The 20,722-nt window shown below is 41.8% G+C and overlaps 1 protein-coding gene across 3 annotated transcripts in view; it reads left to right on the top strand.

Moving 5' to 3' along the window:
* ARHGAP6 (Rho GTPase activating protein 6) overlaps positions 1–20,722 on the top strand; it is a 516,937-nt gene that overhangs the window by 426,924 nt on the left and 69,291 nt on the right. For all 3 annotated transcript variants that reach the window (XM_038375009.2, XM_038375033.2, XM_038375042.2), the window contains exon 3: positions 7,351–7,422. In XM_038375009.2, the coding sequence (XP_038230937.1) occupies positions 7,351–7,422 (72 nt within the window). The remainder of the gene's footprint in view (positions 1–7,350; positions 7,423–20,722) is intronic.

Here is a 20,722-nt window from a genome sequence, read left to right as displayed (position 1 = left end):
AACATTCACTTTTTAGGCATAAATTTCCCATGTTTCCAAAAATAGGAGCCTGAAGTTAGGTTTCTAAAACCTTATTTACAGCCTAGTCCAAATTCCATTGACTTCAATGGAAAGACTCCAGTTCACTGCAGTGGCTTTGGTTCAGAATCATAGGTGACCTGATTTTCAAAAATGCCAAGAACCCCACAGCACCCATTGGCTATAATTGCAGCTGCTTTTGATAAAGCACTTTTGATAAAGAGGTAACTTATTTAGATGTTTCAATATGCACTAGTCAGCCTGGCTTAGTCTCTTATTTTTCAAAATGGTGGCCTTAGCATGTATGTTGGACAGTGAACAACATAGAATTGGGTAGTGAATGAAGCAGAAAGATGAAAAATAACAAATATTGAACAAATGATTCATTTGTGTGCACTTTCTGACCTGCATATGAGGTAGGAATTCCGCAAAAAAGTGGTGGTATAATTAATGACTCTCATAATGCAAGAGCACATGGAAATAAAATTAAGCAGGCATCCTTTATTTTGTCATTTCTTGACTTTTTTAAGTACTTCACCTTGCAACTCTAGTATTCTTTTAATTTAGCTTTTTAAATTAATTTAAATTAATATATCATAGACAAAGGGAGCATAGAAATAAAATGTTGATTATATATGCTGAAGGCTGGGTGAGGGTGGGATTAGCTTTGTGGTTTAAGCACCTTCTAACCACAGGTTAGAATACTAAATGATTTTTCATTATACATAGCATTACACTTGCAAATATTAGCTAATTAATCTTCAAAGCATTACAGTGAGGAGAATGAGTAAATTTTGCTTGAGGATAATAATACTTGCCTATTTCTCAGGAGTGCTTTGAGGATTAATTCTATTCTCAAAGCACTATACAGAAAATAAGCAAAGTACTACATAAATGCAAAACATTTTTATTTATTGTTATTGGATTGGAAAATTTTAAGGTTAAGATTTGCAAAGCTGCCTAAATGTGCTGAGTCCTTAAGTAATTACAAATATTTCCAGAATGCCTTATGCCTGACATAACCAAAATGCATGCAGCAGAAATCGCTACCAAAAATATTTACATATTAAATAGATTTGATTTAATCATGTGTTCTGGTGGGGAAAAACTGATTCTCCGTCGTCTTGGTTGCACAGAGCGACTAGCATCAGATTCTTCAATAAGATTCTCAAGTGTCTTTTCCATCTGTCTCACTTGAACTTTCACATTTTATTTTCTTGTCTTTGAGGCAGATCCTCAGCTATTGTACATGTTCATAGGTCCGATGATGGATCTATGGTCAGTGATCCCTCGAAATTTGAGGATGATTGTCTTCCATAAAATGATAGCCAGTTATGATTGGTGGATCTGCAGGTAACTAATGAGGCCATTCTGGGATCCACAGATCTTATCCAAGTTGGAACAGACATTTCCTGGTGGATGGTGAGGATCTAGATTGTTGAGGATCTAAATTGGGCTACAGCCTGTTCTTTCCTCCTTTCCCATTTCTCCGTTTCCTGTTCTCTTTGTTGGCTCTCGAAATGTTGGGATCCTTTTCTCAAGATCCTTCTCCATTTTTATCAGATGAAGGCTTGGGTTTCCTATGAGTTTATGTCAATGTTGCATTTCTTCATGTTGGCTTTGAGGGTGTCTTTGAAGTGCTTTTTTTGCCTTCTCCTCATCCATTGGCCTTGACTCAGTTTTGAGAACATGACCTGCTTCAAGAGTCAATTGTTTGGCATTCAAAGAACATGACCAGCCCAACAGAGTTTGTGGCGAATGATCATAACTTCAATGCTGGAGGTTTTGACTTGGGACAAAGAGTCATCCCTCTTAAGTCAGAAGATATAGTGGAAGCATTGATGGTGATTTGGAGCTTGTTGGTGGAGCACTTTAGTTTTGTTAAGTATCAGAGGGGTAACCGTGTTAGTCTGTATCCACACAAACAACGAGGAGTCCGGTGAGAATGGGTTTTTTACCCACAAAAGCTTATGACCAAATAAATCTGTTAGTCTTTAAGGTGCCACCGGACTCCTTTTTGTTTTAGTTTTGTTGAGTATAAGGCCTCATTGGTTATAGGCCTCGGAGGGAATGTTGACTGTTTTTTTGAAGATCTTCTGAGTGGGTGCACAGAGCACAGTCATCCACATATTGGAGTTCAGTGACTGATTTAGTGAAAATCTTTGTCTAGGATTGGAGGCAATTGAGGTTGAAGAGCTTGCCATCCATTCTATACTGGATGTCAAGTCTGCAGGGAAGCTTGTCTGTGATGAGGAGGGTTGGAGCGATGACAGACTTGCTTGACTCCTGTCTTAACTAAGAAGGGGTCCATTTTGGATCCATTGCTGATGACCATTGCAGACATGTTGTCTTGGAGGAGTCGGGGGATGGCAACAAATTTTGGCGGGCATCCAAATTTGAGGAGCCTTCTCCACAGAACCTCATGATTGGTGGAATCAAATGCTTTCATGAGACTGATGAAGGCCCGGGATAGAGGACAGTGTTGTTTACAGCACTTCTCCTGAAGTTAGCGGGCAGTGAAGATCATGTTGCTGGTACTCCAAGATGGTCTGAATCAACATTGTGATTCTGGAAGCTGATTTCCTCAGCAACAGGGAACTGTCAGTTGAGGAGAATTTTGGCAAGGATCTTTCTGGAGGTGGACAACAGGATGATTTCTCTATAGTTTCCACAGTCTGATTTGTCTGCTTTCTTGAAGATGGTCACAATCATGGCATCCCTAAAGTTGGCTGGGATTGCTTCTAAATTCCAGATCTTGAGGATTACGGTATGAAGCTGACGAGCCAGTTTTTCTCCTTTGAAGATTTCGGCCGGGATTCTGTCAGCTCCAGATGCCTTTCATCTGTTTGATGGCTTTCTTTATCTTGTTCAGCACTGATGGAGTTCTAAGGTTCTCCTTGATGGGATGTTGAGGGATTAAATCGAAGATGTTTCATCAACATTGGAGTTACAATTCAGGAGGTCTTCAAAGTGTTCCTTTCATCATCCATTGATTGATTTTGTTGTCCTTGAAAATGTTGGTTCTATCCCTGGAGAGAGAGCCCATGGGTGCAGCATCTGTAGAGAGCTTTGATAGCATTGAAGAATCCGCATATGTCATGGGTGTGGGCGAGTTGTTGAATCTCCTTCTCTTTGATCTCCCACCACTTGTTCTTCATTTCATGGGTTTTCCTTTGTCCCTCATCAATTCAAAGCTGAGGTTCAAAGGAAAGGAATGGACCTATGACCAACACTACCAGATGAGTATCTTTCCCCTGGTATTCTAAAGCTTCTTTCTGTTCTCCAAGGATGCAGTCTTCTAAGGACTCTGCTCTGTATTCTCTTTCCCCCGCCATACTGGTCCTTTATTCTGCTGCAAACCCCTCTTCTGGTCCTGACAACTTGTGCACTATGTCCCAGCTTGCAAAGGGACATGCACAAAGATGTAGAAGCTATGGCTCACTCTTGTGTAAATTGGGGCTTTGCATGCATACATACATTTGCATGTGTTCAATCCTGATTTTTTGTGTGCAGCAGGTGTTACTCGTGCATTTTTTAGAATCTTGCTCATATTTCTTATGCCAATGCTTGACACTGCTTTCAGTTGAGTGTACTGGGAGTAAAACAGCATTGCTCTAAACAGCATTGCTCATAATGTTATTTGGGCGGGGAGTGTGTCTTTAGGTTGTCTGCAATGCTATTATAGAATGTCTAAAATGTAGAGATACTAAAAACTGTGGACATTTATAAAAGAAAAAAGAAATGCACATGGGGGATATCTTCAAATCTGGGCTAAATTCTGAACCTGAGTTGAATTATTTCTGATTTACACTAGTGTAATTGAGAGCAGAATTTTACATTTTATTCTAAAATATGTTATACTTTTTTGTTCTTAACAGGAACAGTATTCAGACTTATTTGAAAGTGTATAAAAATAGCTCTGTCTAACTAATGGTAGTATGAATAATACTGTTATATGGTAACATGTCTGCTGAATAACCCTAATCATAAAGCCTGTTTGTGAAATTGCTTTGTATAAGAAAACATGCTGAGGCGATATTTGTTGCTCTTGCTACCATACAATGAAACAAATATAAGTTTTCTTTTGTGTATTACAAAAACAGCATATTAAGCATAAACATGCATTAATCACTAAGCAGGGTAGTTCATACATTCAATATAAGTCTATTATATTTCTTTGATATTAGAAAACAAAAAGTGACATGTTAAAGCAGGCGCATAACTTAACCTAGAGTATTGAATTTATACCTGTTATAATGTCATTTTTGTTGACTTTTCATTATATTCTTAAGAAAATAATGGCAGCCAACCGTTTGAAATAGTTGAGTCAAGAAGAAACCTGCCTACCCTGCTACATGAACTCTTCAGTGCCTAATACCCCATAGATTTTTTTTTAAATGTACTATGTTGAAACAATTGTTTTTCTAAAATTCTTATCCATCTGAATTGATCTGGACATGCCATACACAGATGGAAAGCTTGTTGTCTGAGGAATCCAGTTTTTGAAGTTGGTCAATTAGCAACCATCTGACATGATTATCAGAATTCTTACTTGAGTCTTGTTTTTCTCCCCACCTGTCCCCAAGATATTAGCTGTATATCAGTGTAACTGAAATATAGCCCCATGACTACAGGTGAAGCATAAGTAGTAGGATTGTGGAATCTGCTTTCCACTTGTCTAACAGTAACACCTAATACTTAGGCAACTCTCTACTAGGCAACTCTCTGACACCACATTCTACAGGCCATTACCCTCTGATCCCACTGAGGGGTACCAAAAGAAACTGCACCATCTGCTCAAGAAACTCCCTGAAGAAGCACAGGAACAAATCTACACAGACACATCCCCTAGAATCCTGACCAGGGGTATTCTATCTGCTACCCAAGATCCATAAACCTGGGAATCCTGGACGCCCAATCATCTCAGGCATTGGCACCCTGACAGCAGGATTGTCTGGCTATGTGAACTCTCTCCTCAGGCCCTACGCTACCGGCACACCCAGCTATCTTTGAGATACCACTGACTTCCTGAGGAAACAACAATCCATTGGTGATCTTCCAGAAAACACCATCCTAGTTAGTATGGATGTAGAAGCCCTCTACACCAATATTCCACACAAAAATGGACTCCAAGCTGTCAGAAACAGTATCCCTGATAATATCAGGGCAAACCTGGAGGTTGAGATTTGTGACTTTGTCCTCACCCACAACTATTTCAGATTTGGGGATGATTTATACTTCAAGTCAGCGGCACTGCTATGGGTACCTGCATGGCCCCACAATATGCCAACATGTTTATGTTTTCAGCTCTCGTCCCCTAGCACCCCTACTCTACTTGCGCTACTTTGATGACATCTTCATCATCTGGACCCACGGGAAGGAGGCCCTTGAGGAATTCCACCATGATTTCAACAATTTCCATTCCACCATCAACCTCACCATGGACCAGTCCACACAAGAGATCCACTTCCTGGACACTACAGTAAAAATAAGCGATGGTCACATAAACACCACCTTATACCGGAAACCTACTGACCGCTATACTTACATACCTCCAGCTTTCATCCAGATCTTGGGAGACAGACCAGTCCTCGCTTACAGACAGCCCCCCAACTTGAAGCAAAGACTCACCAACAACCACACACCACATGACAAAAACACTAACCCAGGAACCTATCCTTGCAACAAAGCCCGATGCCAAATCCATCCACATATTTATTCAAATCACACCATCATAGGACCTAATCACATTAGCCATGCCATCCGGGGGCTCGTTCACTTGCACATCTACCAATGTGATATATGCAATCATATGCCAGCAGTGCCCCTCTGCCATGTACATTGTCTCTACATCAGGGGTCTCAGACATGCAGCTCACAGAGTTATTTCCTGCGGTCCGCCGTAGCTCCCTTCATCTCCTGCCCCCCCAAGCGTGCCACATCCCTGCTCCTCCGCCTACCTCTCAGCGCTTCCTGCAGCCAAACAGCTGTTTAGCGGTGCTTAGGACTTTCCAGGATGGAGGGGGGAGGAGTGGGGACGTGGCGTGTCCAGGGGAGGAGGCGGAGAAGAGGCGGGGCAGGGGTGGAGATTTGGGGAAGGGGTTGGAATAGGGACAGGGAGGGGTGGAGTTGGGGTGGGGACTTTGGGAAAGGGGTTGGAATTGGGGCAGGAAGGGATGGGAAGAGGTGGAGCAGGGGCGGGACCTCATGGAAGGGGTGGAGTGGGGGCAGGGCCGGGGGCAGATGGGGGGGCTTTTGCACCTTTGTATGGAACGGTGTCAATGATGTGGCCCTTGGGCCAATATACTAGACCTCATGTGGCCCTCGTGGTGATTTGAGTTTGAGATCCCTGCTCCATGCAAAAGAATAAATGGACACAAATCAGATATCAAGAACTGTAACATTCAAAAACCAGTTGGAGAGCACCTCAGTCTCCCTGGACACTCAATAACAGATTTAAAAGTGGCCATTCTTCAACAAAAAAAACTTCAAAAACAAACTTCAAAGAGAAACTGCAGAGCTGTAATTAATTTGCAAACTTGACACCATCAAATTAGGCCTGAATAAAGACTGGAAGTGGCTGGGTCACTACAAAAAATAATTTTTCCTCTGTTGATACTCACACCTTCCTGTCAATTGCTGGGAATGGGCCACATCCACTATGATTGAATTGGCCTTTTTAGCGCTATACAAAGTAATTTTCCCTTTGTTGATATTCACCACTTCTTGTCAACTGTTGCGAATGGGCCACATCCACCCTAATTGAATTGGCCTCGTTAGCACTGACCCCCCAGCCCCCCCATTTGGTTAGGCAACTCCCATCTTTTAATGTGCTGTATATTTATACCTGCCTACTTTTTTTCACTCCATGCATCTGATGAAGTGGGTTATATCCCACGAAAGCTTATGCCCAAATAAATGTGTTAGCCTCTAAGGTGCCACAAGGATTCCTTTTTGTTTTTACTGACACAGACTAACACAGCTATCCCTCTGAAACCTAATACTTATGTATCATTTGTGATCTTTCCATTGTGCAAACTGGTGTGTGGGTGGATGTGCATACTATGGACCCACCTCCTCCATAGACCCTCTTAGGAGCACAGAACGGAAAGAGTCTCAGTGCTCCCCTGAACTCAAGGATTGTGACTGTCCCTGGCATTTGTCACACACACACACACACACACACACACACTTACACTTCCTTATACCCTTTCCTTTCTCAGTATGCCCAATCATGTGCGATTGACAATTTAACCCTATATATTCTAGTTTATGGAAAATGCTATTTTAACTATTCTTTCTCCTCACATATTTCTTTTTCTTTCTCTTATAGATGGACAAAAGAGGAAAAAATCCTTAAGAAAGAAACTGGACTCATTAGGGAAGGAGAAAAACAGAGATAAAGGTACAGTGAAGATTAAAGAAGTACATATTTATCTAATAGCTGCACATTTTTATGAGATTTGTATTCTGAAATGTGTATCTTCTGCAATAGGACTGTGTTACCCAAACTAATACATTACCTAGTCATTTATTCCCCAATGTAAAAAAATACTATATTTTATATTGTATTTTTTTTGTCATTGCCATAATCAAGCTGCACTGTGCAACATTAACTTTTTTAACTGAAGCAACCTTTTTTCCTAGCAAATGGAAATTATTGTTATTCTTTAAAACATGGCAAACTATCATTGCTACTATACAATCAGTTTCAAATAAGTTCAGGGTGACACATGTATGGCCAAATTTTTGAGGACACCTCAAACCAGACTCTCAAGTTGCACCCACAGTTTTGTGCTTTTAGATAATTGTGTGTCTAATATAGATACATAGATACTAAGATCAGAAGGGACCATTCTGATCATCTAGTCTGACCTCCTGCACAATGCAGGCCACAGAATCTCACCCACCCACTCCTGCAAAACAACTCTCACCTATGTCTGAGCTATTGAAGTCCTCAAATCGTGGTTTAAAGACTTCAAGGAGCAGGGAATCCTCCATCAAGTGACCCGTGCCCCATGCTACAGAGGAAGGCGAAAAACCTCCAGGGCCTCTTCCAATCTGCCCTGGAGGAAAATTCCTTCCCGACCCCAAATATGGCGATCAGCTAAATCCTGAGCATATGGGCAAGATTCACCGGCCAGATACTACAGAAAATTCTTTCCTGGGTAACTCAGATCCCACCCATCTAATATCACATCACAGGTCATTAGGCCTATTTACCATGAATATTTAAAGATCAATTAATTACCAAAATCACGTTATCCCATCATACCATCTCCTCCATAAACTTATCGAGTTTAATCTTAAAGCCAGATAGATCTTTTGCCCCCACTGCTTCCCTTGGAAGGCTATTCCAAAACTTCACTCCTCTGATGGGTAGAAACCTTCATCTAATTTCAAGTCTAAACTTCCTGGTGGCCAGTTTGTATCCATTTGTTCTTGTGTCCACATTAGTACTGTTTGGGTGCCTGGGAAGGTGTATGGCCCTCCAGCTGAGGAGCTGTTGTTCGCTGGTGCATCTGTTGGAAAGAAATGCAGTCCCCGTAGCATCCAAGTAATGGAGCATCAAAAGCCAGAGAGAGGAAAAGATGGGATAGCTGGGGTGAAGCTGGACTTTGCCGCCAGGGAGAGGAGTCATCAATTCCCTCTTGGGGTGACACAGCATGTTGTAAAAAAACTTATTGTGATGGTAATTTAATGTTTCTTATTTTCCTGAGCAAGTATTTGATGCTACTTTACATTATTTATATTATTTATATTCTATTACTGTTCCTGCCAAATTTCTGGGATTTTTCAGTTAGACAGTTTAAAATTTAAGGTAACCTCCAGTGTGTTGGTTTGCCTCGCTTACCTCACAGTAGGCATAGACTTGCTGAGGCTCGGGTCACTGCACTGGGTGCGTAAAGTACTGTTCAAAACCCTCTTGTGGCACCTCACAATGCCTTTCTGCTTGTTTGGCTGTGGGTGGGGTACGGTGGCAGGTGTTTGTCGCAGTGACTTTGTGACTATTAGGATACTCTCGTTAATCAGAAGGGTGACTCGGGTTGGTGTAGCTGAGCACAGGTTGTCAAACCTCTAAAGAGATTTCTGTATCCAGGGTCTCTGCAATTCTGGAAAGCAGCTCCTGGAAAGCCCTGAAGTTGTCCAGAGCTGATGTTGGCAGAGATGACAGCTTCATCTGGACATGAAGAGAGGGTGCCCCCATTCAGATGCACTCACCTCAACTCCTTGCTTCTTTTCTCCCAAGAAAGGTGATAGCAATCTGACTATGGGTGCACAGGTGGACCTTAATTTCCTCTTTGTAGGGTGGGAAGAACAGCTCCCAGAGGCATGGGATAGGGGTCCCCAACATGTCCATGGTGGCATGTTATATCAGTATGGCTAGCTTGCTTGTCGCTGGCCAGTCTAGTGCCACCCATAGAGAGGTTTGAGGGACAAGCCTCTAGACCATTCTATAGAGCCTTCCTTGGTTTTCAGAGGAAAGGGTTCTCTATGAGATCAGCAAGCATGAGTGCCCTGGAGATAGGGATGATGAAGAAATGTCCTCAATGATTGGTGCCAACTTGTTCAGCTATTTCAGTGCCGTGTTGGGAGTATCCATTGGTGCCAATTGAGGCAGTGGTACCTGGGACATCGTCAGTACTGGTTCCTCTAATAAGGAGCCCGCAGGTTCCGTTCACAACTGTGTTGCTGATGTCAGTACCAGTCCTATGGATGGTGTTAAGATCGGTACTGGGACATGTTTCTCCAGAGCCAAGCTTATGACTGAGAGAGGTTCACTAGCCTTTGCAATTGTAGAGAGCTTAGTAGTCTTCTCCCTGGAGGGCTGATCCTTGTCTCCACCTCTCCTTATGGAAGGACACCGAGTGGTTCCTGGATCCGTGTCTGCCTCTGTGCTCCGACTTCCCTCGTCTCTTGGTGCTGGATTTGAAACCAGGGTCACAAATGCAGAGGTCACTAGTGCGGAGTCTCTCTCTGGTATCAACTTCTTGTCCACAGTGGTTATAGGAGTGGTGCGCCAGCAAGTATGGGCACTATCAGAGGATGACTTCATGGGAGCCTGATTCAATCTAGAGGAAGATCCTCTCTCTTCTGGAACGGAGATGATCCACATGGATTTCTCCAGCAGGTAAAACTTGAGGCAGGTATCATGGGATTTTCATATTCATACTGAGCACCGGCCAGGTATATGTATTTCCCTGAGGCAAAAAAGACCAGCTGTGGCTGGCAGCTAACAGGATGAGTCCATCACAGGATGGACAGGCTTTGTAGCCCAAAGCATGCAAGTTTGCCATTAGGTGTGGACAGGGCACAAAACAAAAATGGATTTTTTGTTTTGTTTTTAAGATTATCAGAAAGAAAGATTGTAGTCACCGTTTTAGAAGAGGCTCCAGAAAAGTTGGCCTGGAATCAAAAACTATAGTTATGAACGAGCATTAATGGCATTTAGCATTCTGACACCAATGTTGATATATTAATTAACTGCAAGAATGGAGTTTTGAAATGACATCTGTAACTAATATAGCTACTGAGCCAGTGTAATTTTTTTGACTGTTTGTGCATTTCTAGAAAGGGCACATGTTTCTTTCAGTTTGTTTTGTTCGTTTTTTAATGATTCATCAATAAAGCTCCATGTTGATCTGAAATGTGTGTGAATAAATGTTATAATTAAGCTTTATCACATTAAGATTGCTGATATATTTCAGGAAAAAAATTAAATGCCTGTGGTCATGTTTATTTTTAAATATTTTTGTAATAGTTTTTCCAATTGATTTAGGTGATTCAATAGCCTAACAAAATTATGAACATTATTTGCTGAATAAGTTAATACAAATACACTTAATTTTCCTCATCTCACATCAAATTTCCAGCTTTTGGCCTTATTTATTTACCCATATTTTTAATTGCCATACTTTTCCAGAAATTTCTTAAAACCAAAATTCAGCTTTAAAATACAATTGAACAGATTATAGTGCAATGGAGACTATTACATGCTAGAATAGAGTGAAGTATTAATTTATTTCAGTTTTATTTTTCTTATGACTTCTTCACAGACTTGGAGTTCTTCTATTCATTGAACTATTCAGCACCATATAGAAGCAGTCTGCACACACACTAAATACAGCACCCAGGTGGAGGCAGTTGCGCCAAAAGACTATCATCCAACAAGGTCTTGGTGGTACATGGAAAATGAGGGGTCTCATATTCCACTGAATCATGGATAGTTGATGCTTTATAAACTATTGCATTCAACAGCATGAACCTAAGACTAGATTACTTGCCTGCAAACATCCTTAGGCTCTTGAGAGCTAACTACTTGTAATTGGAACTTGGTTTAAAAAAAAATTCTGTTGACGATTCATTTGGCAGAATAGAATCCAGCTTACTCTCCTGCAGCTGTGTTGCTCTGGAGTGATAAGAGAAGGAAAATTAGTAAAACCTTACATTTGTCACTAAGGGAACAGATGTAACACTGAACACACAGAGGCGGCGGGGGTAGGGGATGAAATACAGTATAGAACTGTGTTAAATGTAAACTACTAAAAAATAAAGGGAAAGCAGAATTTTTCTTCTGCATAATAAAGTTTCAAAACTATATTAAGTCAATGTTCAGTTTAAGCTTTTTAAAGAACAACCATAATGTTTTGTTCAGAGTTACGAACATTTCAGAGTTACAAACACCTCCATTCCTGAGGTGTTCATAACTCTGATATTTTACTCCTATATTTTATTTTACTCTGATACTTTACTCCTTTTTGAACAAAGAATAACCATATTTTTAATTATTTCTTTCAGTGTGTGCTACCTTGCACTTGACTGCTGTAAATTTAACTATCCATCATGTAGCTCAGCTTGCTAGCTTTTTCCCCACAGTCTTCTTTAGTCTTTAGTAAACTAAATAATTTAGTTTTTTGAGAAAATTCTATTTGCTATTCATCCCATTTTCAAGCTAGTTAATAAACAGATAGTAAATAACACTGATTCTAGAACTGATTGGTGACATGCTTTACTATAAATTCCTTATGCACAAGGAACTGACCACTTGTTCCTAAACTCTGTCTTCTGTCTCTTAACCGGTTTTGAATGTGTGGTAGGATTTTATCTTCCATCCTAGGGTTTTGAGTGTCTTTAATAGTCTTTTGAGAAAATCTTTATTTACAAGCTTTTTTGAGAGTCTAAGGACTTGTCTATGTCTGTATAGTGCATTAGTGTGCACCAGCTGGGATGCAAATTCCACTGCACACTTCTGTGTGGACCCTGCCGGTGCACACTAAAAGTTCCCTAGTGTGTGTTGATATACGTCACAGTACTATGTCAATGTGCAGTAGGGAACTTTTAGTGTAGACCAGCAGTGTGACATGTTAGTGCACATTAACACACCATTTAAACAAGCCCTAAATAAATTGTACCTACTTGTTCTCCTTTAGTCGGTGTACTATTCTCTAGTTTAATAACTGATTGTAAATATGAATTATCTATTTTGATAATGGTTCAATTACTTCTATAGTACCATCAAAAACTTTTGTTTTCCAGAATTCTACTTCCAGAGCTATTTCAATGCCTCTTTTCTTTCTTTATGTTTATTATGAAAAGATAGCTTCTCACTTTTGTTACATGTAAATGCTTACCCTAGGATAACTCTTTCCCCCGTATTTCACTATGAAAAAGATTATTTAAACAATATCATTTTGTTTCTTTGCATCACTCTAGCCTCATAAAATGTTTCTTTATTGTGTAAAAGTTTGTTTCATCCAATCACTGACTCTGGCAGGCTCTTACAGTACTGCTTAGATACTTACGAATATTTTTTCTATCTATCTATCTATCTATCTATCTATCTATCTATCTATAAGGTATTTGTTCTTAAGATTTTTTTCTTAGCTGTAGCATGTTACCTGCCAACAATTTCCATTCTGTTAGCATCTCTTAGGCTGGATTTTCGTTTTTTATTGGATGTGTTTTTTTGAATGCATCTTGCTATGTAGGGCTGAATCATTACCATAAGCAAAGGGCAACATATTGTTTCTGCTTATTCCTTCTTGTTTTTACTTACTTCCTGGTGTTCTGTAATACTTATAATAACTTTAACTACACATTTTTACCTGTTTCTGTGCTGATTCTATGGATTTTAATTTCTTATTTTTTCCCTTTGGGCTCAAGGCTAGGACTATAACAGGGTTTAAAAGAGAACTGGAAAAATTAATGGAGGTTAAGTCCATTAATGGCTATTAGCCAGGATGGGTGTCCCCAGGCTCTGTTTGTCAGAGGCTGGAGATGGATGGCAGGAGAGAGATCACTAGATCATTACCTGTTAAGTTCACTCCCTCTGGGGCACCTGGCATTGGCCACTGTCAGTAGACAGGATACTGGGCTGGATGGACCTTTGGTCTGACCCAGTATAACAATTCTTATGCACTTATGTTTCAAACTTGTCTCTCTTAACACCCCTTTACCCCTCCAAATACTCTCATCTTGAAGTTTAATATCAGAAGCCTATATGTTCCACTCCTGCAAAAAATAACATACAGGGGAACAAACGTGTGGGGAAAATATCCTGTTCTACATGAGCCACAGAGTTCCTATTTTCCCTTCTTCCTTCAGAGGCTGCTGGATTGATGGAGGTGGCAGATAGATAGGCAATAATGTAGAAAAAGGGAGCAAAGGGCCAGGAGACCATAAGGATCCTGGTCCCCAGCTCTGGAGTGTGTTCACCTGAACAGAAGGGTTCTGCTCTGCACTGCTCTGCAGCTCCCTCCCAGCCTACAAGAACAATAGCCATCCCCATCTCTTGCATGATGTTTTTTTAACAGGCCTTTCTTCCATTTATTTTATAAAGAGAATGTCTTCCAGTACCGGGCAACTGATTCAAAACAAACACTCAGCTCTGTGGATGTGGGCATACTCACACAAACGGGTCACGAGCACTCACTCATTCACGGTTACTTGTCCCAAATTCTCCTACGACTAGTGACCCAGCTGGCTTGCCTAAGAGATTGGGCTAGTAACTCGGTTCTTCAGGACTGGGAAGGGGTCACAGTTAGGGCAAGTAAGGAAATAACAAAGGTAGAGCAATGTGTTAAGGTTTCCAGAACACCCGTTATGGGCTAGATTATGGCTGGCCTTTATGTTGGTGCAAAGAGCCTTCCCTTCCCTGGAGCATGCCCTGTGCAGAGCCTGCCTCAGTTGCAGACCCTGCACTTTGAGGTGCCCCAGGACAGTTACCTCTGTGTTTCCCCAGGGATGAACAGTACTGAAAAGGAGTAGTGAATGGAAGGGAGAAGGTGGGGGCCTTGCTCCCTGCCCTTCGGTACTTCTTCCTCTGGGCTAGCCCTCAGGGCAGGGCAGGCACACTGTGGGAAGCAGGCTTGGGAAGGATTGTTTTTCCAAGAGGTGCATCCTCTCCTTAATTTCTCCCAGATATTGCATCCCTGCACTATCCTCAACAAATTGCTGTACCCTAGAGGTACAGTCTAGCGTCATCTATCAAAGGGGCATAATAATACACATTGTACAGGGGGTATTGTGTGATTTAATCACTGATATTTCAGGATCAGATCTTGTTCTTACTCACTTAACAGCAGATTCTATCTATCTATCTATCTATCTATCTATCTATCTATCTATCTATCTATCTATCTATCTATCTATCACTTCTGCATAAGTGAAAGTATCAGTAGCCAGATAAATCCCAGTGTTTTCTAAGGTCATCACAGGTAGCAAAAGAATGCTCTTTAGTCAGATTTATATCAGTGTTTTGTCATTTTGATAGCTACATCTGTCATCATTTAATTAAAAGAGAAAAGGTTCAAAAACTTAAGTACCTTTTTTCTTTGTTTTTACTGTTTGAGTGACTCATCACAGCAGGGTACAACAAATCTTGCCGGATGTGAAAAACTAAACATTAGAGCAAGCACCCCACTCAAATATTGTACTCAGTGTTTTCAGCTTCTACCATGTCATCGTCTTTCTCTTCTCCACCTGCTTGTATTTATAGTCACTCTGGCCATCTAAGCATTTTCCAAACATTCTGTTTTGCTGCTGACCGTGAGAGTGCTCAGTCTGGGGGAGTAATAAAATGTCAGCGTTGATCTGAATGGGATGCCTGGCATGCTGACAGCTGAGATCCTGTTCCCTTACAAATTCACTTCTAATTTTGATGACAGGAGAAACAGCCGTTCATCTGTCTTTAGACAGTGATATAGGTGTTAGTTTAAGCATCCCTTCTTTGACTGTGCACCCTTACATTCCAGAGATAGATGCCTCTTCGAAAGGATTTCTCCTGCAAGATTTTATCAGTGAGCTGATTTCTTGCTCCCTCTCCCACAGCCTCCTCTTAAAAACAAATAGTGAAGTATTTTCCTTGAACACTAACTAGAACCACATAATAAAATTCAGAAGGTACGTGCATGGTGACATCATTGCAGGAGTTTAAGTCTCTGGAATATGATATGATCATTTTGTTTTATTTTAAATATTTTATGCTTTCAGAAAACTCTAGAGATGGACCATGAAACTTTTAAACTTGGTTTGTTCAGCAACTGAGAATTATCCAATTTGCCTTTGTTTCTGTGTGGAATGTAAACATTTAGGGCCCAATTCAGCCACCTCAACCCCAAGGAGGCTGAACCTGGTGGATTGCTGGTTATTTCTAGAGAAAAAGCACTTCTGTGAATAAATATTTGATTTGTCTTTGCAGCCAGAAATTCTGGAAACCTTCTTTCATGCTTGTTTTCCACCCATTTTCTGTGAATGTAAAAGTATTTCCTTACTGTTTACACTTAAGCTGCTTCAGTAATAATTCACTCTAATGTTGTCAATATGCCTTGGCATATTCTTAGGAGAGAAGAGTTCCATAATAAATACAAAAAGTTTCTTTTTCATTATAGTATTTTTGTTTCAGATCTTGTCTGTGCCCTATTACGTTTTGTTTTATTAAATTTCTAAAATGTGCCTCTTATGATCTCTAAGCATCTGAGCAATTTTAAAAACCACATTATGTCACTTTTGGACTTATGTCAACTAAGAACTTAAGGGACTCTTCATTTAAAAAAATCAAAATCCTTCCCACAGAAAAAGGCTGACTAAATCAAATCATGGTGTAAGGCCTTATGATCTCAGACCAGCAAGAAAAGTTCCAGTTGCAGATCCCTCACTGAGAGCACTTTGGGTGAAATCTTCACTTCACTCCATTGAATTCAGTGGGAGTTTTGCTATTGACTTCAGTGAAGCCAGAGTTTCACCTGCCTCCAGTCCTCAGACACTTTAATTTAATTCTTCTTCGAGTGATCGTACATACCCATTCCACTGTAGGTGTGTGCGCACCTCATGCACAGTTGTCAGAGATTTTTCCCTGAGCAGTATCCATCGGGCAGCATAAATGCCCTCTGATCTCTGGCACCACGACACACATGTATAAAGGGCTGCGCTGACCCCAATCTCCCTCAGTTACTTTCTACCACCAGTGACGGTTGTTAGAGCTCTGATCTTTGTATCTCCATGTCTTCCCTCTTATAATGTATTGTGACAAAACTCTGTCCTTGTCTCTGTGGGTCCCGTGTTTCCTGGCAGATTTCGCTAGCCTCAGAGGCTCACTGTACCCCTCCACGTAACCCTTCTTTCTCTAGAGACAAGGGTCACAGTCTACTGAGCCATTTTCATCATAAGCCAGCGAGGGAGGTGAGGAGAAATTATCCTTTCTTGCACAGTCTCTGTTGTCTCCCAGTCTTCGTGATTAATCAGGGGCCAAAGGTGGGCCCACCCTCTACTCCGGGCTCCAGCCCAGGGACCCTAATAGTATCAGGTATGGTAGCTGACCTTTTAGAAACATGACATGTACAATTCCCTGGGCTATTTCCCCCACAGCAGCCCGCATTTCCTCAAGCTCCACTTCACCCTTACCTCAGGGCCTCCTTCCTTGTGCCTGATATGGTGTGTACTACTCAGCCTCTCCAATCGCACAACTTCTTCCCACAGCTCCTGACATGCACACCCACCTGACTAACTGGGAGGCTTTTAACTAGTTTCAGCCAGCCCCTGATTGGCTTCAGGAGTCCCAATCAACCTAGCCTTCTCCCTGCCTTCTGGAAAGTTCTTAATTGGCCCTGGTGTCTTAATTGACCTGGAGCAGCTGCCATTTCACTTTCACCAGGGATTTGTTTAGCCTGGAGCTAATATATCTATCTCCCACTCTACTCTTCCATAGCCATCCATGGCCTTGCCCCGTCACAGTATATAGTACCTCTAGAGTTAGTTTTTGATCTCGTGTAGTGTGTTTGTACATATTTAGATATAAGAATAAGTTTAGGATATTAATTTTCTAGAGTGGTTTCCTAGTTGGATATCGGGCTTGGTTCTAGACTAATACCTCATTCTCCTGGCTTCAAAGACTGTCACTCATGTAATAAGTCTATGCCAGTGAGCTGCCCACACCTCAGCTTCCTTAAGTGTCTGACAGAGGTGCATGTGAGTAACATTTGTAGAGGGTTCAAAGCCCAATAGAAAAAGAACAATGCTGCCAAACTAAAGTACCACCTCAAGGAGTCTGCGCTTTGCCCGCTGTTGGAACCTTCCCACTCAGAACGGGAACCGAGCAAGTATGAGTTGGCTAAGAGTGCTCTCCCTCTTCTAATTGAGCCTAGAGGCAGATCCTCATCGCTGGTACCTAAGAAGAGACTGCATAAGTCTCCCAAAGACTTGGTACCAGGGCTTTTGAAGTCTACAGTGAAGGCAACAAGCGGAGGCAAGGACTTGGAGATGTGTTCACAGAGGAGACATCCACAGATGCAGTCTGTAACCCAGAGAGATTACTGACTCTGGAGCCCAGGAAAGATCTGTGGAGTCCAATCCCTGAAGTGCATTTTTTGATACCACAGACCCCAGAGCCCTTTCTGGTGTCTTCTATACCCAAGCCTTTCAAGGCAGCTAGATTGTTGCTTAACCTGATGGTGCTGGCTTTCCCTGCTGTTTAAACAACGAGGAGTACTTGTGGCACCTTAGAGACTAACAAATTTATTTGAGCATAAGCTTTCATAGGCTAAAACCCACTTCATCAGATGCATGGAGTGGAAAATACAGTGGAAGTACATGAAAAGATGGGGGTTGCCTTACCAATTCTAACAAGACAATTCAATTAAAGTGGGCTATTATCAGCAGGGGAAAAATCACTTTTGTAGTGGTAATCAGGGTGGCCCATTTCAACCAGTTACAAGAAGGTGTGAGTAACAGTAGGGGGATAAATTATCATAGGGAAATAGTTTTTAGTTTGTGTAATGACCCATCCATTTCCAGTCTTTATTCAGGCCTAATTTGATGGTGTCCAGTTTGCAAGTTAATTCCAGTTCTGCAGTTTCTCGTTTGAGTCTGTTTTTGAAGTTTTTTTGTTGAAGAATTGCCACTTTTAAGTCTGTAATTGAGTGTCCAGGGAGGTTGAAGTGTTCTCCGACTGTTTTTGAATGTTATAATTCTTGATGTCTGATTTGTGTCCATTTATTCTTTTGCATAGAGACTGTCCGGTTTGGCCAATGTACATGGCAGGGGGGCACTGCTGGCACATGATGGCATATATCACATTGGTAGATGTGCAGGTGAACAAGCCCCTGATGGTGTGACTGATGTGATTAGGTCCTGTAATGGTGTCCCTTGAATAGATATGTGGACAGAGTTGACAACAGGTTTTGTTTCAAGGATAGGTTCCTGGGTTAGTGTTTTTGTTGTATGGTGTGTAGTTGCTGGTGAGTATTTGCTTCAGGTTGGGGGGCTGTCTGTAAGCGAGGACTGGCATGTCTCCCAAGGTCTGTGAGAGTGGGGAATCGTCCTTCAGGATAGGTTGTAGATCCTTGATGATGCACTGGAGAGGTTTTAGTTGAGGGCTGAAGGTGACGGCTCATGGTGTTCTGTTACTTTCATTGTTGGGCCTTTTCTGTAGTAGGTGACTTCTGGGTACTCTTCTGGCTCTGTCAAACTGTTTCTTCACTTCCCCAGGTGGGTATTATAATTTTAAGAATGCTTGATAGGGATCCTGTAGATGTTTGTCTCTGTCTGAGGGATTGGAGCAAATGCGGTTGTATCTGAGGGCTTGGCTGTAGACAATGGATCGTGTGATGTGGTCTGGATGAAAGCTGGGGTTATGTAGGTAAGTATAGCGGTCAGTAGGTTTTTATGTGACCATTGCTTATTTGCACTGTAATGTCCAGGATCATGGCCTGCACATAGCTGGGTCCTGCCTCCATATCAGTGGCCCTCTGGGTCTTCTTTCCACATTCTAAAGTCTCTCCACTCCCTTTCCCGCCCTTCTATATCGTCTAGGTGCTAGGAGCATCTACATCAAGGTCATTGTGTTCTCTTTCCCCATACTGGGACCGTGCAGGGGGAACAGTGTGCTCAGGGACTCTCCTGTGGAGAAATTGGAGAAGGGACCTCCTCAACAACACTTAGCCTCTTCTTCATCGCCTGATGAGAGGGTAGTGACTGAGTCTACTAGTCCTGCTCCTGATAATTCCAGAGCTCATCAAGCATTGCTGATGAGGGTGGCTGTAGCTGGAGTTGTTCAACCAGAAGAGGTACAGGAAAGATGACACAGGTTCGTGGACATTTTAGCTTGTTCAGGACATTCTAGGGTAGCTCTCCCTACTAATGAGGCTATCCTGGAACCTGTCAAGTTTTTATGGCAAACACCATCTTTCCTACCTCCCAGTGCTAAAAGTGTGGAGAGAAGATACTATGTCCCTTCAGAGGGATTTGAGCATTTCTATAACCATCCTCCTCCAGACTCCCTGGTAGATGCTGCTGCCAATGAAAAAAAGAGACAGGGACATCAGGCCTCTACCTTGAAAGGGAAAGAAGCACAAAGGCTAGACCTGTTTGTCAGGAAGCTTTATTTCACAGGAGGTTTACAGTTTAGGATTGCGAACCAAGAGGCTCTGCTGGGTCAATATGATTTCAACCTTTGGGATAAATCTTGAAGTTCAAAGACAAGGTTCTTGGTGAGACAAATCAGGAGTTCATTGCAATGGTGGAGGAGGGCAACTGAGTTGCCAAACCAACATTGCTAGTGAGCCTGGTGGTAGACTGTGTGGCTCAAGGTATAGCTTCCGTCATCACTACGTGATGTTCATCTTGGCTGCAGTGGACAGGTATTCCCCAGGAGGTGTAACAAACCATTCAAGACATCCCATTTGAAGGCCCCCTACTCTTTACTGATATGACAAATAAGAGACTTCATAACCTTAAGGATTCAAGCATGACCCTTGTGTCTCTGGGGATTTATACACTGGAAACATAAAGAAAACAGTTCCTCCCACAGCAGTCCCAATGATTGAAGTCCTTCTCACAGCATACCCAAGATCTGTCCAAAAGGAGGAGCAGAAATTATAAAAGACATCCTCCACCTCTCCACTTTTCTGCAACTGTCAGTTCAGGCAAACTGGGTCCTCGAAACAATCATTTTGACCTGTTGGTTGACAGTCAACCACTTACCAGACTATCCGATGAAGTGAGCTGTAGCTCACGAAAGCTTATGCTCTAATAAATTTGTTAGTCTCTAAGGTGCCACAAGTACTCCTTTTCTTTTTACCATCTTTCTCCATCTTTCCATCTTTCTCCACCTCAATTTTTGCCAATCACCTATACCACTTCCTAAGTGTGTGGACCTGTATCACCACAGATCAGTGGGTCTTAAAGCATGGTGAAACTGGGATACACCC

This window comes from Dermochelys coriacea, chromosome 1 (genome assembly GCF_009764565.3).
Source record: "Dermochelys coriacea isolate rDerCor1 chromosome 1, rDerCor1.pri.v4, whole genome shotgun sequence".
In the NCBI taxonomy this organism is placed as follows: Eukaryota; Metazoa; Chordata; order Testudines; family Dermochelyidae; genus Dermochelys; species Dermochelys coriacea.
The sequence above is the reverse complement of the archived record's forward strand: the minus strand, read 5'-3'. Positions and strand labels throughout refer to the sequence as shown.